Source organism: Orcinus orca, chromosome 8, assembly GCF_937001465.1.
Source record: "Orcinus orca chromosome 8, mOrcOrc1.1, whole genome shotgun sequence".
NCBI classification, from domain to species: Eukaryota; Metazoa; Chordata; class Mammalia; order Artiodactyla; family Delphinidae; genus Orcinus; species Orcinus orca.
This window is the reverse complement of record NC_064566.1, coordinates 107,512,738-107,534,460: the sequence shown is the minus strand read 5'-3', so window position 1 is coordinate 107,534,460 and position 21,723 is coordinate 107,512,738. Positions and strand designations below refer to the sequence as shown.

The window sequence follows — 21,723 nt, the reverse complement described above, 5'->3', positions numbered from 1 at the left end:
TTTGATGCCAGACCTCGGCAGGACGTGCCCAACTGAATGTTAAAGTAGCATCTCGGAGAGAGGCAGAGAAAGAGCAATCCGTGACCTTCATCCCTGCACCTTCCTCCTTCCTCTCCCTTCCCGGCCGCCTCCCTCCTCCCCAGGGGAGCGTCGAGAAAGCTCTTTTTGGATGCAGGAGGGGGCTTCTGGTTCTGCCAGGCTGGAAAGCTGAGGCAGGATTTGAGGAAGAATCATTAGAGTCGGGAGAGCCTGGACTCCGCTTCTGCTTCCCCCTCTCTGCTTCTGGCTGGTTCCAGCCCTTTCCTCCCTCCCCACGCGGCTGCCTGAGACCCGCCGGTGTGCGGGGCGGGGGACGAGGACCGCGCGGCTGCCGGAGTTCTGGGAAGTTGTGGCCGTCGAGGATGGGGGTCTGTGGGTACCTGTTCCTGCCCTGGAAGTGCCTCGTGGTCGTGTCTCTCAGGCTGCTGTTCCTTGTACCCACAGGAGTGCCCGTGCGCAGCGGAGATGCCACCTTCCCCAAAGCGATGGACAACGTGACGGTCCGGCAGGGGGAGAGCGCCACCCTCAGGTAGGGAGCTGTTCTTCGGCGGGGGCCTGAGCCCCTCTGATATGATTCCGTGGGAAGGGGCGAGCGAGAGAACCGGAGACTTGCGTGGGGGATTGGAGCGTGGGAGAGGGCCTTTTGCAGGCCCAAGAGGTGCCCACTTGGCGTTCTGTGGCAGCTGGCACCCATTCTCCTGGACAGCTTTGTCATTTGCTGTGGCTTTTCTGGTTCCGGATCTTAGGAGTGAGCCCTGAATCCATGCTTGGGGCTCCATGTATCTGTGAGGCCATGACGTGGCTAGACTCGCTTTTGCCTTGGCCCCGGGATGAGAGCCCTGGCATTGACATATACTGGGGGTTTTTAGCCCAAGATCACTGGTACCCTGGTGGCTGTCTTACAGTCCGGAAGGTATGTGATGAGGCAGGGTAGTCCTCCCAATGGGCTGGCTGATCTCTGTCGGAGAGATACCTGAAATTTCAGGCTCTGGAATTGCTGTTGCTGGGCCGCGTGGCCTTTTATGGGTTTGCTTAAGAGGCAGGCATCCTCGCCAACCCGGTGTGGTGCTCCTGGGGCCCCAATTATAAATCATGAGGGCAGTTTTATCTTTGCAGGCTCAGGCCAGGGAGAGGAAACATGTCGCTTTTATGCAACAACACTCCTATGTGAAAAGCACAGTACGGAAAGCTTTTTGTTTTACCTTAATGAGTTACAGAGAATCACTTACATGCTCCAGGCGGAGGGGTGGAGCTTCTCGGAATATGAACCTTTGGGGACCAGGCCTGCTGCGGCAGAGACTTTAATAAAAATGCAGCCATCACTTTCCACCAGCTCAGCACATACCATCTTTTATCCCTTTAATGAGGCAGTTCTGGCCCTCGGAGACCGATTCAGGGACATCCCAGCTTAACTCTGCTCACAGTGTACACAGGGTGAATGCATTTGCCCTGTCTGTGACTTTGATGGTTACGGTGGAAATAAAACATCGTGCCCCGGGTTCTGCAACCAAGAAGCCTGGCTTCTCCAAGGAATGCATGAGGGTGGGGCTGCCTTCCTGTTCGTCCCTTGACTTCCTTGGTTGAACCCTCTCCATCTGGACAAGCCTCTCCCTGGGGAAGGAAAGAAAGGCTCCTGCCTCCTGCGCTTCCTAGCTAAGCCCAGGCATTAGGGTTGATTCTTGCCACTTGGAAGGTGGTCCTCAGTTGAGTCTTCTTTTGAGCTTGAGGACAAGAGCCTTGTCTGTCTGCTGGTGCATGGGGGACCCAGGAGGAGAGAGAAAACAGAGGATGGAGACAGACCTCCTCTCTAGACAGCAGGAGGGAAACCCTCTGGGCATGTGGGCACCCCTCAGCCGGTCCCAGACTAGAGGGAACGTAAAATGCCTACTTCCTTGCCTTAGAGAAATCCTGGGGGTCCATGCCCTGAGAGGCACATGTGCAGAGGGCCAGTCTGCTCAAAGAGAGGAGTAGCAGCCTGGCTACAGTGCATGTTAACTAAGGAAATGTGGGGAAATGGTGGTAGGTGTGAAGGGATTTTGATGCTGCCACGCACCTCTCTTCATCCTCCAAACTATTACCAGGGACAGAGAGGCCCAGCATTGAATAAGGCCTCAGTGCTGAACTTTCCAAAATCCTCTGTCCTCTTCTTGCCTCTGAAAGTTAAACCAGAAACTTAAAACCTGGTGCTTTCCGCTGTACGGGATGCAATAAGATAGTTCCACCAGCAGAGGGCCAGCTTTGAGCTGCCTTTTTTTTATTAGCTGCTGGCCTGTTTTCACGGTCTTCAGTTCTCATGTGTAGCAGCTGGGCTTCATAATGGGAATGGGAATAAAAAAGGGAAAGCTGAATAGTTGCTTTTTTGTCCTCTTTGGAGGGAAAAAGAGCCTTACGTATTTGAGAATAACTGTTATCTGTTACCTGACGGCATGCTTTATTTTTAAAAAAGTAAGCGCGTCTTATGTTGATTTTGCCTCTCAACTTCTGTATAATTTGCCCCGAAATAGAGAAATTCAGTGCATTGTTCCCGTTTTGATCCTTCTTTATCCTCTTTCTTTTACCTCTCATGTTCTCTTTTATTACGTTTTGCTTTGTTTTCATCAGATACCTCCATTTTATATATGTTTCCTTGCTGTTCATGCTCATCTTTCTGCCTTTGCTTTCATCACTTAATTCTTACTATTTCCTGATTTTTAAGGTCCTGGTTTCACTACTATCACAGTGTTTCTTAAAATAACATAACTAGCTCCTGCAGATCTCTGGGGGTCTCCATCTCTCTCCTTCTGTTTTCCCTGCCCCTTTGGTTTCCTGGTTCCACAGCTGTGTGCCCGTCTCAATGAAAACCTTGTTCGTCAGGACTCAGAGGGGGCGTCCGCTGCTTCCCGTCTCTGGAAGTCCATGACCTCAACCCCAGTTAGATGTATCATTTTGGGTTCTTTTTTTGCTTCTAAAAATTGTAATCCTTAACGGTGGCCACTCTTTAGTCTCCCGAAAGGTACACGTTTGGGCATTCAGCGTTCGGGAGTTCAGTGTTCTGAATGCATCAAACGTTCAGAAGGCGCTGAAAAAACTGAATGATCGCCAGGCTCGTCAGCCACAGAAAGTCTTTTCAAACGTGGCTGCCCTGGATCCAAGTATCCCGAGCCTGTTTCGAAATCTTGAATGAAGTCACGTAGGAGGCCAGAGACCGACTAGGAGAAGCAAAAGAATGGAGGAAGCTGGGTCCTCCTTTGAAATTCACAGTGAGACGTTGCCCGGCCTAGGGAAGGATGCTCTCCTTCCTCGGAGGCATGATTTGTGGTGCTAGGTCCTTGACGGCACTGAGGGATGCTGGGAAGTGAGGTGCCAGAGACGACGCTGAAGTTCTGAATGTGGACGAAACTCAGTTTATGTAAATGAGGCCATATTATCTTCCTCATAACTACACAGGGCCACTTGAAAAGTAGAAATAATTACGTGACTCTGGAATTGTTTGCCTTCTTGGAAGAGAGATGATGTGGAAAATGAAGGTGATAGTCACAGTGTCTGAAATATAGCTCCTGTGAATCGGATTTGAGTTCATTATTATAAACGGGCCCTCTTGGCCAGAATCATTTCATGACAGTTATCTGCTGTTGGGTTCAAAATGTTCTGTGCCTTTCCATTAGATTAGATATGACAAGTGTCTAGAAGTCCTGTGTCTGAATCATTGCCCGCGTCAGGAAAGGAGCCCGGAATGTTCAGTGTGGTCAGCTGGTATCTATTAGGCTATTTCAGTTACATGACGATCTCACCAGATGTGTTTTCTTCCTGGACCTCCATCTTCTCTAAATGGACTTTGGTTCCTCAGTGGGACCACATCATGCGTGTCCACGAGTATTCTGAGGGGGGTGCAGTAGCGTGGAGGTGAGAGTTGTTGCTCTAATTGTTCCACTAAACGGGAAAAGTTTCCACCAGCAGCCTGGGTGGGTTTTTTTTTTTCCTTTTAATTTTTTTTAGTATGGCAGAATAATCAGTTTTGCTGATCCAGGTTTGCTGATCTGGGATTATGCTTAGGGACTCTGTTCTAAAATACCCGTGCGTTTTCATTTGGAATTGTGAGCTAATCCCTTCAAACCAAGTATTTGAGGGTTAACTACTACCAAGGAAGAAGCTGAGCAGCAGGGTGTTGCCAAAGCTACCGGGGTCGTCAGGCTCCCAGGGGCGGCGTCCTGTCGTTGGCCGGGTGTTTTTCTGTCTTTTGCCCTCACCATCGGCAGCTTTTCTTTTTGTGTAAATTAGAAAATTCAGACTAGCCGCCAGGTTATCCAGACAAGGCCACAGCACGTGCATTTCAGCGTTTAAGTTGCCTAACCTGAATACGGACTTGCATTCGTGCAAAGGCTTCGCTCTTGGCCTGGGAAGATGGAGACACGGACACCGAACCAAGCGCAAGTCCTTGCGGGGCCCCTCCAGCTGCACTGTTAACCCGGGCTGCACTGGAGTTACCTGAGATGCTTTTTAGACGTTCTAGTCAGGATCCCAGACCAATGAAAGCAAAATGTCTGGAGTTGGGCATAGGTGTGGACGTATTAAAGATCTCTCCCGCTATTTCTCATGCTAAGAACCACTGCCCCAGGGTCCTTTCCTGACCCAGAGCATCTGAGCTGGTCTCCAGTGGCCCTGCCCACACTTACGTGTCCCCTACTTGCGTGCGTGGACCTTACCACTCACAGCTGCCGTAGTGCCCGAGAAAGCACAACGGGCTCAGGGGCCTGAATACTCACCTGGGTCTGATTCTTACTCCATCCCTCACTAGCTGCATGATTTTGAGCACTTCACTTCCTTTGTGTACACTTGGGAACAGTATCTGCTCCGTCTGTGGCATCTGGGAGATGAGTGGATGGCATTATTCAGCTGGCTGTAAAGCAAGACACACGTGCAGGTTGTTACAGGAGCTAAAGAGAACCCCAGTGACAACCCGTAATACTCTCCATTCTTTCCAGTTTCCTCTCTCATCCCCACTCCCCCCGCCCCCATACGGACCTTTAGAATTCTTAGTCCTTTCCCAGTTCCATTCAGCATCCCGCTTCCTGCTCTGGTCAGGATTCACCCTCATCTGAGTCCCGGTAACCCCTGCTGCAGATCTTTGTTCTGACGGGTACACACCGTGGACCTGTGACCTACGAGTGGGCGTGGCTGGACTGTGAGTTTCTGGGGGTCGGCGGCCACATCCCAGGTGTTGGGTACAGACGTCATTACGCCTACTGAGGATTCAGGTAATAAGTCTCGGCTGAATGCCTTAATCCATCAAAAAGGGGCTCAGTCTCTTACAATGGAGTTACCTCTGCAGCGATGAAGTGCTTACAGCCACAGGGTTTCATTTTCTTCAAAATATGGTGCCGGCCACTGAGGCACGTGGTCGGTTAGAGCCCTTGGAGGCCTGAGGGGCTTGAATTCTGCTGAAATCACTTGTCACGGGGAACAGTTGAGTCCACCAGCGGTCCCCATGTGATCTGAAACTATGCAGAAGGTTTCACCATCCCCGAGGGCACGGCAGGAGTGGGGCAGCAGAGCCAAGGGAGTCTTCTTAGCAGCAGCAGAGTAACGGACTTGGAAGTGAGGGCGTTCCCGCGGAGACCTGCCTCCTGTAGACGAGAGGAGACATAGAGCAAGGAACGAGTGGGGCAGACCGGGAAGTTGGCGTGTCGTGGATTGGGAACGGCGGGGGTCAGCAGGCCTGACTGGCTCGACTGACACTGTCAAGTCACAGATTGGTAGGAATGTGTTTGCCTCCCCGGCACACATGCCACCCGCCACGTGCCGGAGCCAGGGATGGGAGGAGGAGTTTTAAAGCAGTCAGGCTATGTGCTCAGTGACTTTCTGCATTGCTCTAGACCAGCGGTCCCCAGCCTTTTTGGCACCAGGGACCAGTTTCATGGAAGACAGTTATTCCACAGACTGGGGGGGGGATGATTTCGGGATGATTCAAGCGCATTACATTTATTGTGCACTTTATTTCTATTATTATTACATTGTAATATATAATGAAATAATTATACAACTCGCCATACATACTGCTGACAGGAGGTGGAGCTCAGGCGGTGATGCGAGCGATGGGGAGCGGCTGTGAATACAGATGAAGCTTTCCTCGCTCGCCCGCCGCTCACCTCCTGCCATGTGGCCCGGTTCCTAACGGGCCATGGACCCGTACCTGTCTGTGGTCTGGAAGTTGCGGACCCCTGCTCTAGGCAACTTAACAGCCCTTATGTAAGCCCTTTTGTTCACTTTTTGGCCTTTAGGCAATTTGGGCCTTTGGGTTCAGTTTAGTCCTGTCATTCTAAAAAGGGACCGTGCCCTTGGTCTTCCTACTGTGCTCGCTGTGAAGCTGCCTCTGGCGGTGTGTGTGTGTGTGTGGGGGGGGGGGATTGGAATGAGCAGGACTGAGCAGCGTGTGTCCCAGACCTGATGGGGTCCAGTGGTGAGATGCAGCGGACAGGAGGGGCCACCTAGGTCCCACCTGACCTTCCCAAGGGAGGACTTTTAATGTTGTTATTAATGGGAAGCATCTTCACAGTCCTGAGGTAAGAAGAGGGAATTATGGAGTGACACGCTTAGGGCTGGCAGAAATGTGCGTTGCCCGTTAAGTTAGGAACTAAGTGTTAACCTTTCTTGAATTTTTTTTTTTTTCCAGTCTGCTCAAGACAGCCCCAGACTATTTCAGGTTCATTCATTTATTTATTATTTTCCCTGCAGGAAGATGCTTTTGCTGATGTTGGGTCCAGATGAGTTGGGGAGGAAGGTGGCATGGCTGTGGGGGGAGGCTGCCCGCTAAGTCCCTCCCCACCCCCAGCAATGACACCTTCCTGGAACTTCTGGTACCACCTGGTGCATCTTTTTTAAGATGTGAAAACTGAAGTTGTGATGTTTCTGCAGCTCAGCACTTACCCTGCCTCTGTCTGTGTGCCATTTCCTTGGTAGAGAAGGTTAGAGAAAGGAGGTGTTTGAGCCTGGTGCCACCTTTCCTACCGGATCACACCACAGACCCTTCGATAAAATCTGCGGGGCGGCGGGATTGGGGCAGAGGTTTAAACACATAAACTCTATTATCCGTGATTGACTGTGTGTCAGGTTCCAGGACAGTTACTTATTGTTTCATGTAATTTTCAGAATATTATGGTCCTGTCAGGGAGGAAGGCATTTTCTTCTACCCTTCAGGGTCTTCTGGCTGGTCTAAGAATTAAATTTAACTGAGACAGATGAACAGGATGAAATCAAACAAAAGTTTAATAACTTGTATATATGGAAGAGACCCAGGAGAACTGAATAAGTCAACAAAATGGCCAAAACCCTCACCCTAAATACCATCTTCAGCTGAAGAGAAAAGAGGGTGTTGGGGGTAGGGGTTTGGGACTTCTAAGTGGAGGAACGCAATTCACATGGAGATGGAAAAGCAAATGTTTGGTAAATAAATGTTTGCTGGGCCAGGCAGAGATGGACACAGAATGGGCTCTGATCTCTGGGAGTTTCCCCACCACACCCGGCAGACATCTCTTGTGATGCTCTATTCCTGTAACAGGCCCTCTATCTGTAGATTCTTCAGGAAGTTTGGCAGAATGGCAGAGTTTCTTCCTGAGTCTTTTGGGCCTTGACTGTTTTCAGCTTGACATAATCCACATGCCAGAAACATTGTGGGGTGGCGAATTTTGTTCCCATGTGATCCCCAGCTAATAGACTAGGAGACTGCGGTTTAGAAAGTTAAGAGCTTGCCTTTTGATCACATGGTTATTGTGTGTCAGAGTCTGCATCTGTCCTTAGAATGCCTGTTTTTCTTCTTCCGAGTTTTGTAGTACCCCCTCCCAGATAGAGAGTACAGAGAAAGTTTCCATGAGCTGCAAGCAGAAAAAACAAACGCCCCCTCTCTGTTCCTGGGACCTGTATTTGAGCAAAGGTCAGGAAATCCGCAGTGGGTTGAGGGCTGTAGCTGTCTGCTGTCCTGCCCTGAGCAGTGCTTCACTCCCCTCACTTGCACGCCAGCAAATGCTGCTCTGTCTCTTGGGGCCAGAAATCATGCACCTGCGAACCTCGAACAAAGTGAAGCCTCAGGAGGGTCCCACCCACCGTGTGCGCTGTCGGAAGATCACAGTGCCCCTGGCTTTGACCCTGTCCTAAATGCTGTGCCCTCCGGGTGTGTGCGTGACCTCTCACAGCACGTGCAGTATCTCCAAGGACCCTGCAGACAAGACAAAACCAGCAGGTAAATGATGACAAGGACACCAGCGCCAAAACGTTTCTCCGAGAGCTGTAAGGCATCGAGTGATGCACATGGAAGGATGGAAAGATGAGAAACCGTGTGTTCTTAAATCCTAAAATCCAAGTCATTCCGTAATCCCCTCTCCCCATCTTTATGCTTATGTTTTAGTTTAAACTGTCAGGCTTGTGGCAATGGCGGGCACAGACCCTCTTGCTTACCTTGCGGTTGCCTCCTACTCTACAGGAAGCTGCCTGACCCCTTGTGGCTTCCTCTTCCCTGGAGATGGTACATTTTGCTTAAATCAAAGATATGCTGAAGGACTTGACCTGGCTTCCATAAGAGTGCTGATCAATACAATGTTTAAAACTTAGTTTTGAATATTAAACATTTCCACTGGGTCTGAAGATTTATGGCATCTCGATTAATCAAGTTTCCATTGCATAATAGAAATACAGCATGTTTTAAGTGGTTGTTAACTTTTCTGGCTAGCCTACAGAAGATAATTTAACTCATAATTACCCAAAATGCTATAGACCGGCAATGAAGAATAATAGAAAACAATGTTGTTGTAGAAGAAGTAATTACGCAAAAGAGGGAAAAAAACGAATACTATAATTTTCTATTTATCGCAAATGCCGGTGCTTAAGAAAAGTAGGCATAATTACAGGAAGATAATATGGAAACATTTTCCCAAAGACATTTCTGAGTACTTTCAAAAGTTTTAGAGTCTATTATTATTGTTTCTGTTGTTGCCAAATTTAATTTTAAGATGCAGGGCTTCCCTTTTATTTGATTCAACTGTGCATTTGCCTCCTTGCTAATGATTCGGGATAGTTTCATAAGTATTAATAAGCAAGGAAGACAGATTAAGGAAACGAAAGACAAAAATTGAAAGCAAAGAGGAGAGAGACTTTCCCAAGGCATCAGGAAGAGTTGAAGGAAGACAAAGGCTCTGCACAGGTGAGGGCAAAGTAGCCTAGGGTGGCGTCCCTGACTCCAAGGTAGAGGAAGGAGAGGGGGAAGGAAGTGACCGTGTCCCACCCGCCAGGCTCTGCTGTGCAGATGTCTTCTCCACCCCTGACTGGATCACGGGACCGCACACGCACAGGCTTGCAGCGCCCACCCTAAGTCAAGCAGTCTGGGGCTCAGGTTCTGTCTTGCTGCTGGAACTGGGCTCTTTCTGACCCTTGGTTCCCACCTTCCCTGCAGCCGGAGACCCCCCTTCTTGTCACTGAACCCTAGTCCCTGTCCCGCCCCTCTGTGTTGGACCTACCCCAGGCCCTGGGTGATCCGGAGTCCCACCTTGTTCTGTAAGAACCTCTTCTCCAAGAGCCCAGCTCCACCCTTTACGCCACTCCTCTCGACCTCCGGGTTCATGGACTTTCCAGAGCTTACTCTTTGCCTGCCCACCGGAATGTCCCTTTAGGAGACCTCCTCATGCGCAGGCAGCAGCTGAGAGCCCAGCCAAGTCACACTTGCTCCTCTGCCATTAAACCATTTATTCTTCGTCATTAGATATCTGGGCTGCCCAATCAGATATTGTCCACCTTGACTGGGCTTGATCACAACTGAAGCCATCACAACATAGGGATTCTTGCTTGCTGTTTGGAACTCACCATGATGGATTAAAAAAAAAAAAAGCCAGCATGTGTTTCACAAGGAAATGTGTCAGGTGTGTTATTGGAGAGGCCATGCTCACGTTCACATACGTGACCGTGAGGCACCTGTGTAGGAGGAGGGAATAATGGGATTCATATTTGTGCTGTCCTGTGCTTTCTGGGCCATCCCTAAAAATACCCCTCTCCCTGCTGCTGTTTGCACTGCTTGCATGCCTTTTGTTAAATGCATTAATGCCTCCTCTCCATCTTTGTGTCCCAGCGTCCAGTACAACACCTAACGCGTGGTGGGCGCTCCAAATTTGTTGAAAACATAGATGTGTGTCCTTTATCTCTATCTCTCCGTGTGTCCCCCTCTTTCTCTCTCACACACATAAACACACACATGCACACGCACACACACCCCTGCTTTTTCTAATGAAGATATTCTCACCCATTTTTAAGCAGTTGGGAAGTCACTGACATTACAGCCAGAGATTCTGGCATTTGAGTCCTAGTTGAGATAATGATCTCTCCCTAGATAGTTGGTATTTAACTTGTCCTGTCTCCTCCCGCTTATTATAATTGCAGTATTTGTGAATTTCACACTATTCTTAAAGCCACTGTCAGGAGATACGGAGCAGTGCCAAGGGAGGTATACCAGCCTCCTCCCTTTTTATTAAGGTTACAAAATAGGGGATGGCATATTCTGGAAGTACATCTGCAAACTCTAGGGAATGGAAACAAATCAATGAGAGCAGTCTTCTAAAATTGCAGAGGGCATCTCAGGAGGAAGGGATTTGTGGACTCGTTTCCTTGGCCATGTGACATGTGGTGGTTTCTGTGATGAGCCCTCACTGTGAGGTCGTTGAGTACATCTTGGGGGCGTGTATCGTGCTGTACCTGTGCGGTGGGAACAGTTTACAGGAGCCTCTTGATTACATGCTTAGTTTACAATTGGCTATTCAATGGATGCTTAGTGAAATGTAAGATAAAGTATAGCCCCCGTCAAGGGGTTGAGACACAGACTTTGCAGTCAAGAAGACTGTTCAAATCCCAGCTCTGGTACTTACTGGCTAAACGTGGTCGGACAAGTGAACAAGTTTCTCTAAGCCTCAATTTCCTGATTTAGAAAGAAAGGGTTGGGTCGCTATATGCTCACTTCGCTGGGTTGTTGGGGAGGAATACATGGCATCAAGTCTGTAAGAGCTTAAAGTCCGATGTAGCAAGTTCATGATAAACAGTAGCACTAATGTTTTAAAAAATGTAAGTTACTGAATTCACAATTTAAACAACCAGCTTTTATTGACTTCTCTATGCCAGGCCCTGTTCTAAGTGGCGTGGAAATTATAAAGTTGAATTAATACCAGAGTCTCCTCTTTAAACAGTCACATCTAGTGAATATATTAGCAGAATAAAGGGCCCATAGATCAGGAAGTGGGGGAGAAAGGAGAGAGAGGGAGAAGAGGGAGGAGAGGAGGAGGGAATTTACATAGAATGCACTATATTCTGTGTCCTCTTAGACTGGGGCATTCACGTTCAACCATGTAACCGCCGCTCTGAAAGGTATAGAATATTTTTTATCACCCTCAAAGAGTTCCTCTATGCCCTTTCTTTTTTGTGGTCAAATGTGCATAACATGAAATTTACCATTTTAACCACTTTTAAGTATACAGTTCTGTGCCATTAAATACATTCACGTTATGTGCAGCAGCCGTCCGTCTCCAGACCCTTTATCATTTTTTCTAAACTGAAACTCTGTTCCCATTAAACACTAACACCCCATCCTTCCCCTCCCCATTGCCTCTGGCAACCACCATTCTACTTTCTGTCTCTATGAATTTGAATGCACTAGAGACCTCATAAACGTGGGATCATACAGTATTTGTCCTTTTATGGCTACCCTATTTCACTTAGCTTAATGTCTTCAAGGTTCATCAGTGTAGCATGTGTCAGGATTTCCTTCCTTCTTAAGGCTGAAACATATTCCACTGTAAGCTTATACCACCATTTATTCATTTATTTGTCAATGGACACTTGGGTTGCTACTATGAATAACACTGCTATGAACATGGATGTACAAATATCTGTTCAAGTACCTGCTTTCAATTCTTTTGGTATATTCCCAGAAATGGGATTTTGTATACCTAGAAATGGATCATGTGGTAATTCTGTATAATTTTGAGGAACCACCATACCATTTTCCATAGTGGCTGCACCATTTTACATCCCCTTCAGCAATGCATAAGGGTTCCAATTTCTCTACATCCTTGCCAACACTTGTTATTTTCAAATTTTTTTATAATAGCCATATTAATGGATGTGAAGTGTTTTATCTCATTGTGGTTTTGATTTGCATTTTCCTAATGATTAGTGATGTGCTTTAATGCCTGTTTATGTATGTTCTTTAGAGAAATGTCTATTCAATTGATTGTCCATATTTAATCAGGCTGTTAGTCTTTTGTGTTGTTGTTGAGTTATAAGAATTCTTGATATATTCTGAATATTAATATTTTATTAGCTATGATTTGCACATGTGTTCTATCTGTGGATTGCCTTTTCACTCTGGTGATAATGTCTTTTGAGGCACACACATTTTTAATTGTGAGGTAGTCCGTTTTATCAGTTTTTTCTTTTGTTGTTTATGCTTTTGGTGTCCTATCCAAGAAATCACTGCCAAATCCAATGTCATGAAGCTTCTTCCCTATTTTTTCTTTGAAGAGTTTTATGTTTTAACCCTTATGTTTAGGTCTTTGTTCCTTTTTGAGTTAGTTTTTGTATATGGTGTAAGGAAAGAGTCCAAGTTAATTTTATTGCATGTGGATATGCAGTTTTCCCAGCACCGTTTGTTGAAAAGATTATCTTTTCCTCATTGGGCTTCTCACTCGTTTTGAAATTCATTTGAACATATATACCTGGTTGATTTCTGTGATCTCTATTCTATTCCATCGGTCTATGTCTGTCTTTATGCCAGAACCATACTGTTTTGATTACTGCAGCTTTATAGCAGGCTTTGAAATCAGGAGTGTGAGACTTTTTACTTTATTTTTCAAGATTGTTTTAGCTATTTGGGATCCCTTGAGATTTCATATGCATTTTAGGATGAAGTTTTCTATTTCTGCAAAAAAAAAATCACTGGAGTGTTAATAAGGGTTGCACTGAAGGTGTAGATAGCTTAAAGTAATATTGACAGCTTAATAATATTAAGCCTTTCAATCCATCAACATGGGATGTCTTTCCATTAATTTTTGTCTTTAATTTCTTTCAGAAACATTTTGTAGTTTGCAGTGTACAAGTCTTTCACCTTGTTTAAGTTTACTCCTAGTATTTTTAATGTTATTATAAATTGAATTGCCTCTTAATTTCCTTTTTGGATTGTTCATTGCCAGTGCATAGAAATACAACTGATTTTTATGTATTGATTTTTTTTTTTTTTTTTTGCGGTACGCGGGCCTCTCACTGCTGTGGCCTCTCCCGTTGCGGAGCACAGGCTCCGGACGCGCAGGCTCAGCGGCCATGGCTCACGGGCCCAGCCGCTCCGCGGCATGTGGGATCTTCCCGGACCGGGGCACGAACCCACGTCCCCTGCATCGGCAGGCGGACTCTCAACCACTGCGCCACCAGGGAAGCCAGTATTGATTTTTTATTCTATAATTTTGCTGAATTCATTTATTAGTTCTAACAATTTCTTGTGGAAACTTTAGGAGTTCTTGAATTTAAGATTATGTCATATGCAAGCAGAGATGATTTTACTTCTTCCTTTCCAATTTGGATACCTTTTAGATTTTTTTTTTGCCTAATTACCCTGGCTAGGACTTCTAGTACTGTATAAATAGAAGTGATGAAAGCAGGCATCCTTGCCTTGTTCCTGACATTAGAATGAAATATTTAGTTTTTCAACATTGATATGGGTATTTCATATATGGCCTTTATCACATTGATGTAGTTTGTTTCTATTCCTAGTTTATTGAGTTTTTATCACAAAAGGGTGTTGAATTTTGTCAAATGCTTTTTCTCCATCAATTAACTAATTAAAAAAAATTCATCCTGCTTATATGGTATATTCATTGATAGATTTTTATGTATTCAACCATCCTTGTATTCCAGTAATACATTCCACTTGTTTATGCTATATAATCTTTTAATATCGTGTTGAATTCAGTTTGTTAGCACAATTGACCCTTAAGCAACACGGGTTTGAACTGCACAAATCTACTTATATGTAGATTTTTTTTCAATAGTAAATGCTACAGTTACGACATGATTTTTTGTGGGTGGTTGAATCCACAGATGCAAACCACAGGTACAGAGGAATCAAACCTTACATGTGGAGGGCTGACTATAAATTATATGCAGATTTTCAGCTTCACAGAGGGTCAGCACCCTTAACCCCCTGTTGTTCAAGAGTCAACTGTATATCCTTGAGGGTTGTTGCATCAGTGGTCCTAAAGGATATTGTGTGTAGTTTCCTTTTCTTGTGGTGTCTTTCTCTGGCTTTGGTATTAGGATAATGCTGGCTTCGTAGGATGAGTTTAGAAGTGTTCCCAGCTCTTCAATTTTTTTGAAAGGGTTTGAGGATGACTGTTGTTAATTCTTTAAATGCTGGGTAGAATTCACTAGTGAAGCCAGCTGCTCTTGGGCTTTTCATTGTTGGAAGATTTTTGATTACTGAATCAATCTCCTTACTAGTTATCTATCACTTTCAGATTTGCTGTTTCTTCATGATTTAGTTTAAATAGGTTGTGTTTTTCTAGGAATTTATCTCTTTTACTTTGATTATCCAATTTACTTACATGCTATTGTTCATAGTACTCTCTTATAATCTTTTCAGTTTCTATAGTGTCCCTTGTTTCATTTTTATTTTGAGTCTTCTTTCTTTTTTCTTTTTCTTTTTTTCTTAGTAAACCTAGCTAAAGGTTTGTTAACTTTATTAATTTGTTCTAAACACTAACTTTTGGTTTTGTTGATTTTATTTTTTTCTATTTTCAATATCATTGATCTCTGCTCTAATCTTTATTATTTTCTTCTTTCTGTTGATTTTGTGTCTGGTTTCGTTAGAGGTCCAGGCTACTGCTGCCCCAAACTGCACTGCACTGCAGGTGGGAGGAGTAAAAATACCATGAAATTTATTGTCATTTTAAATGATGCGTTTTTCTTTTTTTGGATTGGGCATTTGTTCAGGTTCTGTAATCTTTGATTGATTTACAGAGCCCCTGTAAAGTTATTATTTTCAGTTTCTAGTTGTTTGTTAAGTGTTTCTATGGGTAAACAAAGGCTTTGAGCTTCCTAGGCTGTCATCTTGCTGACATTTCTGCTGTGCCCTCTTGAAGTCAAGCCTCCAGCCCTAGGCAGACATCTGTCTCCTTTCTGACACCATAGATTAATGTTGTTTGTTCTATAATTTCACATAAATGGAATAATACCTTATTGCAGAGTACTTCTTTATATATGACTTTTTTTCTTCAGGATAATGTATGTGAGATACATGCAAGTCATTTCCTGTAGTTCATTCCTTTTGATTGCTCTGTAGTATTCCATTTTATGGATATACCACAGTTTCTTTTCCCATTTATTGATGAATATTAAGATAGTTTCTCATTTAATGAATATTCGAGTATAAGTCTTGATAAGGAAATGTATTTTCATTTTTTTAGGAAATACCTAGGAATAGAACTATTGAGTGACATGATATGTGTAGGTTTAACTTTAATGAAACAGCCAGACCATTTTCCAGCACTATTATACCCATTTACATCCCTACCAATGACGTCTCAGAGCTCCAGCTGCTCCACAGTCCCAACACTTGTCATTGTAGGTCTTTTTAGTTTTTTTGTTTGTTTTTGTTTCTGTTTTTTGCCATTTTAGTGTGTATATGAAGTAGTGTATCATTGTGAAATTTTAATTTGCATTTCTGTGGGGATTAATTAACATTCAGCATCTTTTAATTTTTTTTTATTTTTTTACATTAGCCAGTTATATATCTTCCCTCAGACCATGGCTGATTGATGTGTTTATCCATCCATTTATTCAAAAATTGTTTGTTGGACACTATATGCCATGTGCTATTTTCCCGGGAGTGATATAGAAGCAGGTTTACAGTGGTGAGCAAAAGAGACCAAGCCTCCGACATCGTAGAGCTTACATTTCAAGGCAGAAAGACGAATATCAAACATGATAAGCATGTTAAGATAGGATGTAATGTTATATCATGATACGTGCTTTGAAGAATGATAAAGCAAATAAATAAATCAAGACAGACAGGTGGCTCTGTTTCTCCTTACTGTGGTTGAGAACTCCTTATATGATGAAGTGGCATTTGAGCAGAAAACTGATTACAAAGTGCAGGAGTGATCCAGGCAAATGTCTGGGGGAAGAGTTCCAGGGAAAGGGAACAGTGAGGGCAGAGGGCAAGCATGTGCCCAAGAACAGTAAGGAGGGGCTGCAGCAGAGAAAGCAAGAGAGTGGTGGTAAAGGACAGGAGAGTCATGGACGAAGATTCAGGTTTCTGGTCCAGCACATAAGGAGCTTGGAATATCAGTCTCCTCCCAGAAGAAAAGCTGAGCAAACTGAAAATCAACAGTGCTTCTTCCATCCATCAGAGAATTGAGACCACAAGCTAAACCACCAGCCTGAAAACTGGAGGCAGGTGAAATACAAAGAATCACAGTTTATTGTGAGCAGAAACCATGGCCATCATCAGACTCTGCTGGCAACATTTAAAGGGAAATTGATCCCTAGAGATCGAGTGTGGACTAACTTGATAAATAAGTCCGGATGGCCGAGCCTTGGGGGTTGGGGGGCTCACGCTTCTGTGTTTCTCGTCCAGGAGCCCTAGCAGATTCTCAGGGTGAAAATACGAGAACTGGCAGGAGGAGGTAACCATTCTGAGATATACCAGAGCATTCTCCTCTGTTTAACAGAAGGCTGCCCTCAAGGAAAGTATTTTACCAGAGTCAAACCACGGTGGATTTTGCTGGAGCCTGAACTGCTGGGGCAAGTGAAATGCCCAGCTGCAGCCTCCTTTAGCTGAAAGGCATGAAACACAGTTTGAAGAGAAACTGAGAATCAGAATCAGACTCAGATACGGCAGGAATCTGGAATTATCAGACCAGAAATTTAAAATAACTGTGATTCATATGCTAAGAGCTTTAATGGATAAAAGGGACAACATGCCAGAACAGATGGGTAATGTAAGTGTAGAAATGGAATTTCTAAGAGAAAATACAAAAAGAAATGCTATGAAAATTGTTACAGAAGTGAAGAATGACTTTGATGTGTTCATTAGTAGACTGGACACCACTGAGAAAAGAATCAGTGAGCTTGATGACATGTCAATGCAAACTTCCCAGAATGAAAAGACAAAGAGAAAAAAGGCTAGGAAAAGAAAAGAACAGAATATTCAAGAACTATGGGAAAATTATAAAAGGTATAATGCACATGTAGTGGGAATTACCAGAAGGAAAAGAGAGAAAGGAAGAAAAAAAGCAATTGAAACAATAATGACAGAAAGTCTCAAAATTGTCAGGCACCAAACCACAGATCCAGAAGGCTCACAGGTTCCCAAGAAGGATAAATACCCAAACGACTACACCTAGGCATGTGATATTCAAATGAGGAAAGCCAAAGGCAAAGATCGTTGAAAGAAGCTGGGGTGGGTTGGGAGAGAGGAGCAAGGATAAGAATTATACAGACTTCAGATATCATGCAAGCAAGAAGACAGTGGAATGAAATAGTTACTCCAACCACCAGTCTTTACAGGTATAGCTGACTCTTTGGTACGCAACTGATTTGTTCACTATTGCGCTCCCTCTCTCTCTCTCTCTCTCTCTCTCTCTCTCTCACACACACACACACACACACACACACACACACACACTTATTTTCAATTGGATGTTAGTTCCTTGAGAACAGGAATAGGATTTCAATTTAATTGTCTCAAGTACCTCCTGTGACACTCTACAAACAGAGCATGTTAATAAATTCTGCTTGACAGGAGGCAGGTAGATTGCATCTATCTCTCTGTCCTCATCTCCTTCCTGAGTGTAGATGCAATCAGACATTTATATATCTGTGATCATAGCAAAGGTGACAGTAATAATGAACACAAGCAACTTTTATTTGTGTAGTGATTTGCAATTTGCTCTTTCTCCTCCTGAGAAGTTCTTTTCCAACCTCTTTGTACACATAGCAGATCTTATGTATCTTCCAAGCCCCACTCAAATGTTACTTCCTCTATCAATCTTTCCCAGTTTTCCTTGGTCCCATTTATCTTAACAGTTTCTAAGCTTGGCAAACCTGGCTGGGGATCATAGTTAGCCCAGAAGATTGTTTAGAATACAGATTCCTGTTCCCAGCCACAGACATACGGAGTTAAGAATGCTGAGACACATACTCAAGAATCTGATTGTCATGCAACCAGAACTAGTTCTTTGCCCCATTCTTTGGAAATATTGCATCTGATTTTTGCAGATGTTTCCTGCAAAACATGCAGAGGGAGTAAACTGGCCCTCTCCTTACTCTCCCATCACTGCTACATCACTAACTGTAACATAATCTGTCAAGTTCCCTAATAGGGTTTACGTGGATCTCCATTCACAGGACTTAAGTTTCAAGGAGGCAGTGAAAATATTTCATTCATCTCTGTATCTCTAATTCTGAATACAACCTAATTTTTTGCCTTAGTTTTTGTGTTGGTTGTTGTTGTTGTTAAGACTTATAAAAGCCCACTCAAACTGTTGAACAAAGAAGTAGGCTGTGTTCTAAGGACCATGGAACCCAAGAGGAGTGGAGACGTTGGCTTCTGTAAGGAGGGGAACTAGGCATCCACTCTGTCATCTGCCTCTTTCCATGTGGCCACATGGTCTTTTATTCTAAAAGTAGGAACCTTTCCAGCACATCTGCTTTCTTTGTCTTTTTACCAATCAGCTCTCTCCATTTCCACAGGGTATAAGAGCCATCCTGGGTCTTCTGAGCTCACTGGTTCTCAGCTCAAGCTAGTTCCCACAGATTTTTTCCATCGCTATTTCCCATTTCCAAATTTATTTCTAGGAGATAAATATGAGTGTCCCACTTGGGTTGAATGTCTACCCCTAGTCCAATCAAGCCATGGTTGGGAGGAAAAATCGTGTATCAGATAGGATGGTTTTAGTTCCAAGTAATAAAATACAACAGTTAAAGTGATGTAAACAGTGGTAACATTTATAGTCTCACTTAATGACCATGCTAGAGGGGTACAGTTTCAGGGTTGGTTTCCATCAGTGAAAGTGCTGAGATCATCACCTGTCATGGCTGCAGCAGGTCCAGACATCAAATCCTCACACAACAAAGTCTAAAAGTAGTCATTAAGGGCTGGTGGGTGTCTCTTTTGAAAATACTTTCCAGAAGCTCTCTTCCAGCGATTTCCCTGTTGTGTATTGTCCAGGATCGCGTTATATGCCCAGTCTCTGGATGGAAGAGTGGCTTAGAAAGTGGGTTTCTGGCTTTTTTTAGCCCCTCTAGTGGGAGGCAGGCTCCATCAGCAATGTCCTGGTGGGCGGTTGCTGCTGGGCCGACAGCTAATACTGTACACAGTACCCATGGAATAAGCATGGCTTCCTGACGTGGCTGGAGGGACGGTGCTGGTGGAGTGGCCAGAGTTCTCGGAGAATAGTAGGTGTGGCCTGAGCAGGTCCCTCAGGTGCTTTTCTACAGAAGTTAACACACGTGGATTAGGGAGTCAAACCAGACAGTGTGCGTCTGATTTGCCCACTGTGGTCGTCCAGCCTGATAAGAAGGAAAGTACCTTGAAAGGAGCTGACTTTATATGAACACTCATGATGTCTGAATCCGTCCCTGCTTGAAAAACAAAAGCCAAAAGGATGAGAAACAGGAAGAATCAAAGGAAGTTTAAACAGCTCCACACCCTAGAAACAAAACAGCCTCGGTGGAAGGAGCTGGGGGGAAGGAAAGAGTGATGGAGAGAGAGAACCGAGTCACGGGGAGAAGAAAACCTCCGGGAAAATAATGCACAGCGGGAAGCTTCTGGAACTGAAGGGGTCAGAGCGGTAACTTCTTAAATCAAGCCAGGGTGGACCAGGAACCCAGCTGGAGGACAGGAGGGAAGGGTGCTGGGAGGAGAGAGCAGAGATTAATGAGGATGGGCCACGCGGCTCCCCTCTCTTTTGAGGTCAGTTATTTATTTATTTTGTAATGGAACCTAACAAATTCTAAAACCGGATAAATCCAATTACCCGTGTTTTGCCTTCAGGGAGTGCGAGAGATTAATGGTGGTATTTTGGCAGCGGCATAAAAAGAAATAGGTGGCAATAACAAGGAGACTCATAAAAGGAGCTGCATTCCAGAAAGGCCCAGCTCGCAGGTAGCTCTGCCGTGGGCCAGGCTGCTGCCTGCGCTGGGGCCCTGCTTGCAGCCTCCAGGTTTGGAGGGAGTGGGGTGGACCCCAGAGACCTCCCTGCTCCTCCCCCAGTATTCCTGGAACCAAGAGAGCTGACCGGGAGCGCACACCCACCTTAGCCCGGCTCCTTTTCACGCTGTCTCTCCTTCTCCCTTTAACAACTTGGATTGCTTACATTTTAGAATTAACAAAGCATTTCCCCAAGAGCTGCTCCATGGATCTGCACACAACTCCTGGTGGAGGGGTTTGACAGTGATTATTTTCTCCCGTTTCCATACAAGGAGCCTGAGTTGGGGGGGGGGGTCCTATAACCACTTCTCCTGACAGCATCTTTGGTCTTGTGCCCTTTTCTGGGCTGCTGGTAGGGTAGCCATTTTTTTTTTTTAAGATTTTTTGTTTTTTTTGCTGTGGGCCATTTTTAAAGTCTTTTTGTTGAATTTGTTATAGTGTTGTCTCTGTTCTGTGCCTTGGTTTTCTGGCCCCGAGGCATGGGGGAATCCCAGCTCCCCGACCAGGGATGGAACCCACACCCCCTGCACTGGAAGGCGAAGTCCCAACCACTGGACCACCAGGGAAGTCCCCTAGGATAACCATTTTCGTAAACATGAACTTGGGAACAATAATGCATCTGGTGCGCTTGCCGCAAACCTGCCAGGAGCGTGGTTGCAGCTGATGTCTGGGTGCAGTGCCTCCTGCATATGGGGGGTGGGGCAGTCTAACTGCTGTGGTCTCGGCTTGTGTCTGCAGTTTTGTCTCCTTAAGTTTCATTGTATGAAACTCCTGATGTCTTCCCAGAATGGATTTCCCAGAATGGATTTTGTGAAATGTTTCTTCCAAAACGCTTTGTTTGATATTCACACATTTGGCTTTTTAACAAAAATGTAATTATTGGGCTTCCCTGGTGGCGCAGTGGTTGAGAGTCCGCCTGCTGATGCAGGGGACATGGGTTCGTGCCCCAGTCCGGGAAGATCCTACGTGCCGCGGAGCGGCTGGGCCCGTGAGCCATGGCCGCTGAGCCTGCACGTCTGGAGCCTGTTGCTCCGCAACGGGAGAGGCCACAACAGTGAGAGGCCCGCGTACCGCAAAAAAATAAAATTAAATAAATTAAAAATTAAAAAAATTTTAAAAATAAAAATGTAATTACTTTTATTGAAGTATGAGTCACATACCATAAAATTCACCCTTTAAAAGTGTACAATTCAGTCATTTTAGTATATTCACAGGGTTGTGCAGCCATGACCACTATATAATTCCAGAACATTTGCATCCCCCCCCAAACCTCATGCCCGTTAGCACCCTCCCCACGCCCTCCACCAGCCCCCAGCAGGTCCAGTCTACTATCCGTCTCCGTGAATCTGCCCGTTCTGGACGTTTCACATACATGGGTTCATTCAATACACAGGCTCCACGTTTAAATTCTCCTTTTCTTATTTTCTCTCGCTCCCTCACTCCCTTCCTCATTCATTCCAAAATCATCTTTTGCACTT

At 45.0% G+C, this 21,723-nt stretch overlaps 1 protein-coding gene across 2 annotated transcripts in view; it reads left to right on the top strand.

The window, feature by feature from the left end:
* LOC101270320 (opioid-binding protein/cell adhesion molecule) overlaps nt 1-21,723 on the top strand; it is a 1,084,701-nt gene that overhangs the window by 576,060 nt on the left and 486,918 nt on the right. For both annotated transcript variants that reach the window (XM_049714323.1, XM_012536988.3), the window contains exon 2: nt 484-568. In XM_049714323.1, coding sequence (XP_049570280.1) covers nt 484-568 — 85 coding nt within the window. The remainder of the gene's footprint in view (nt 1-483; nt 569-21,723) is intronic.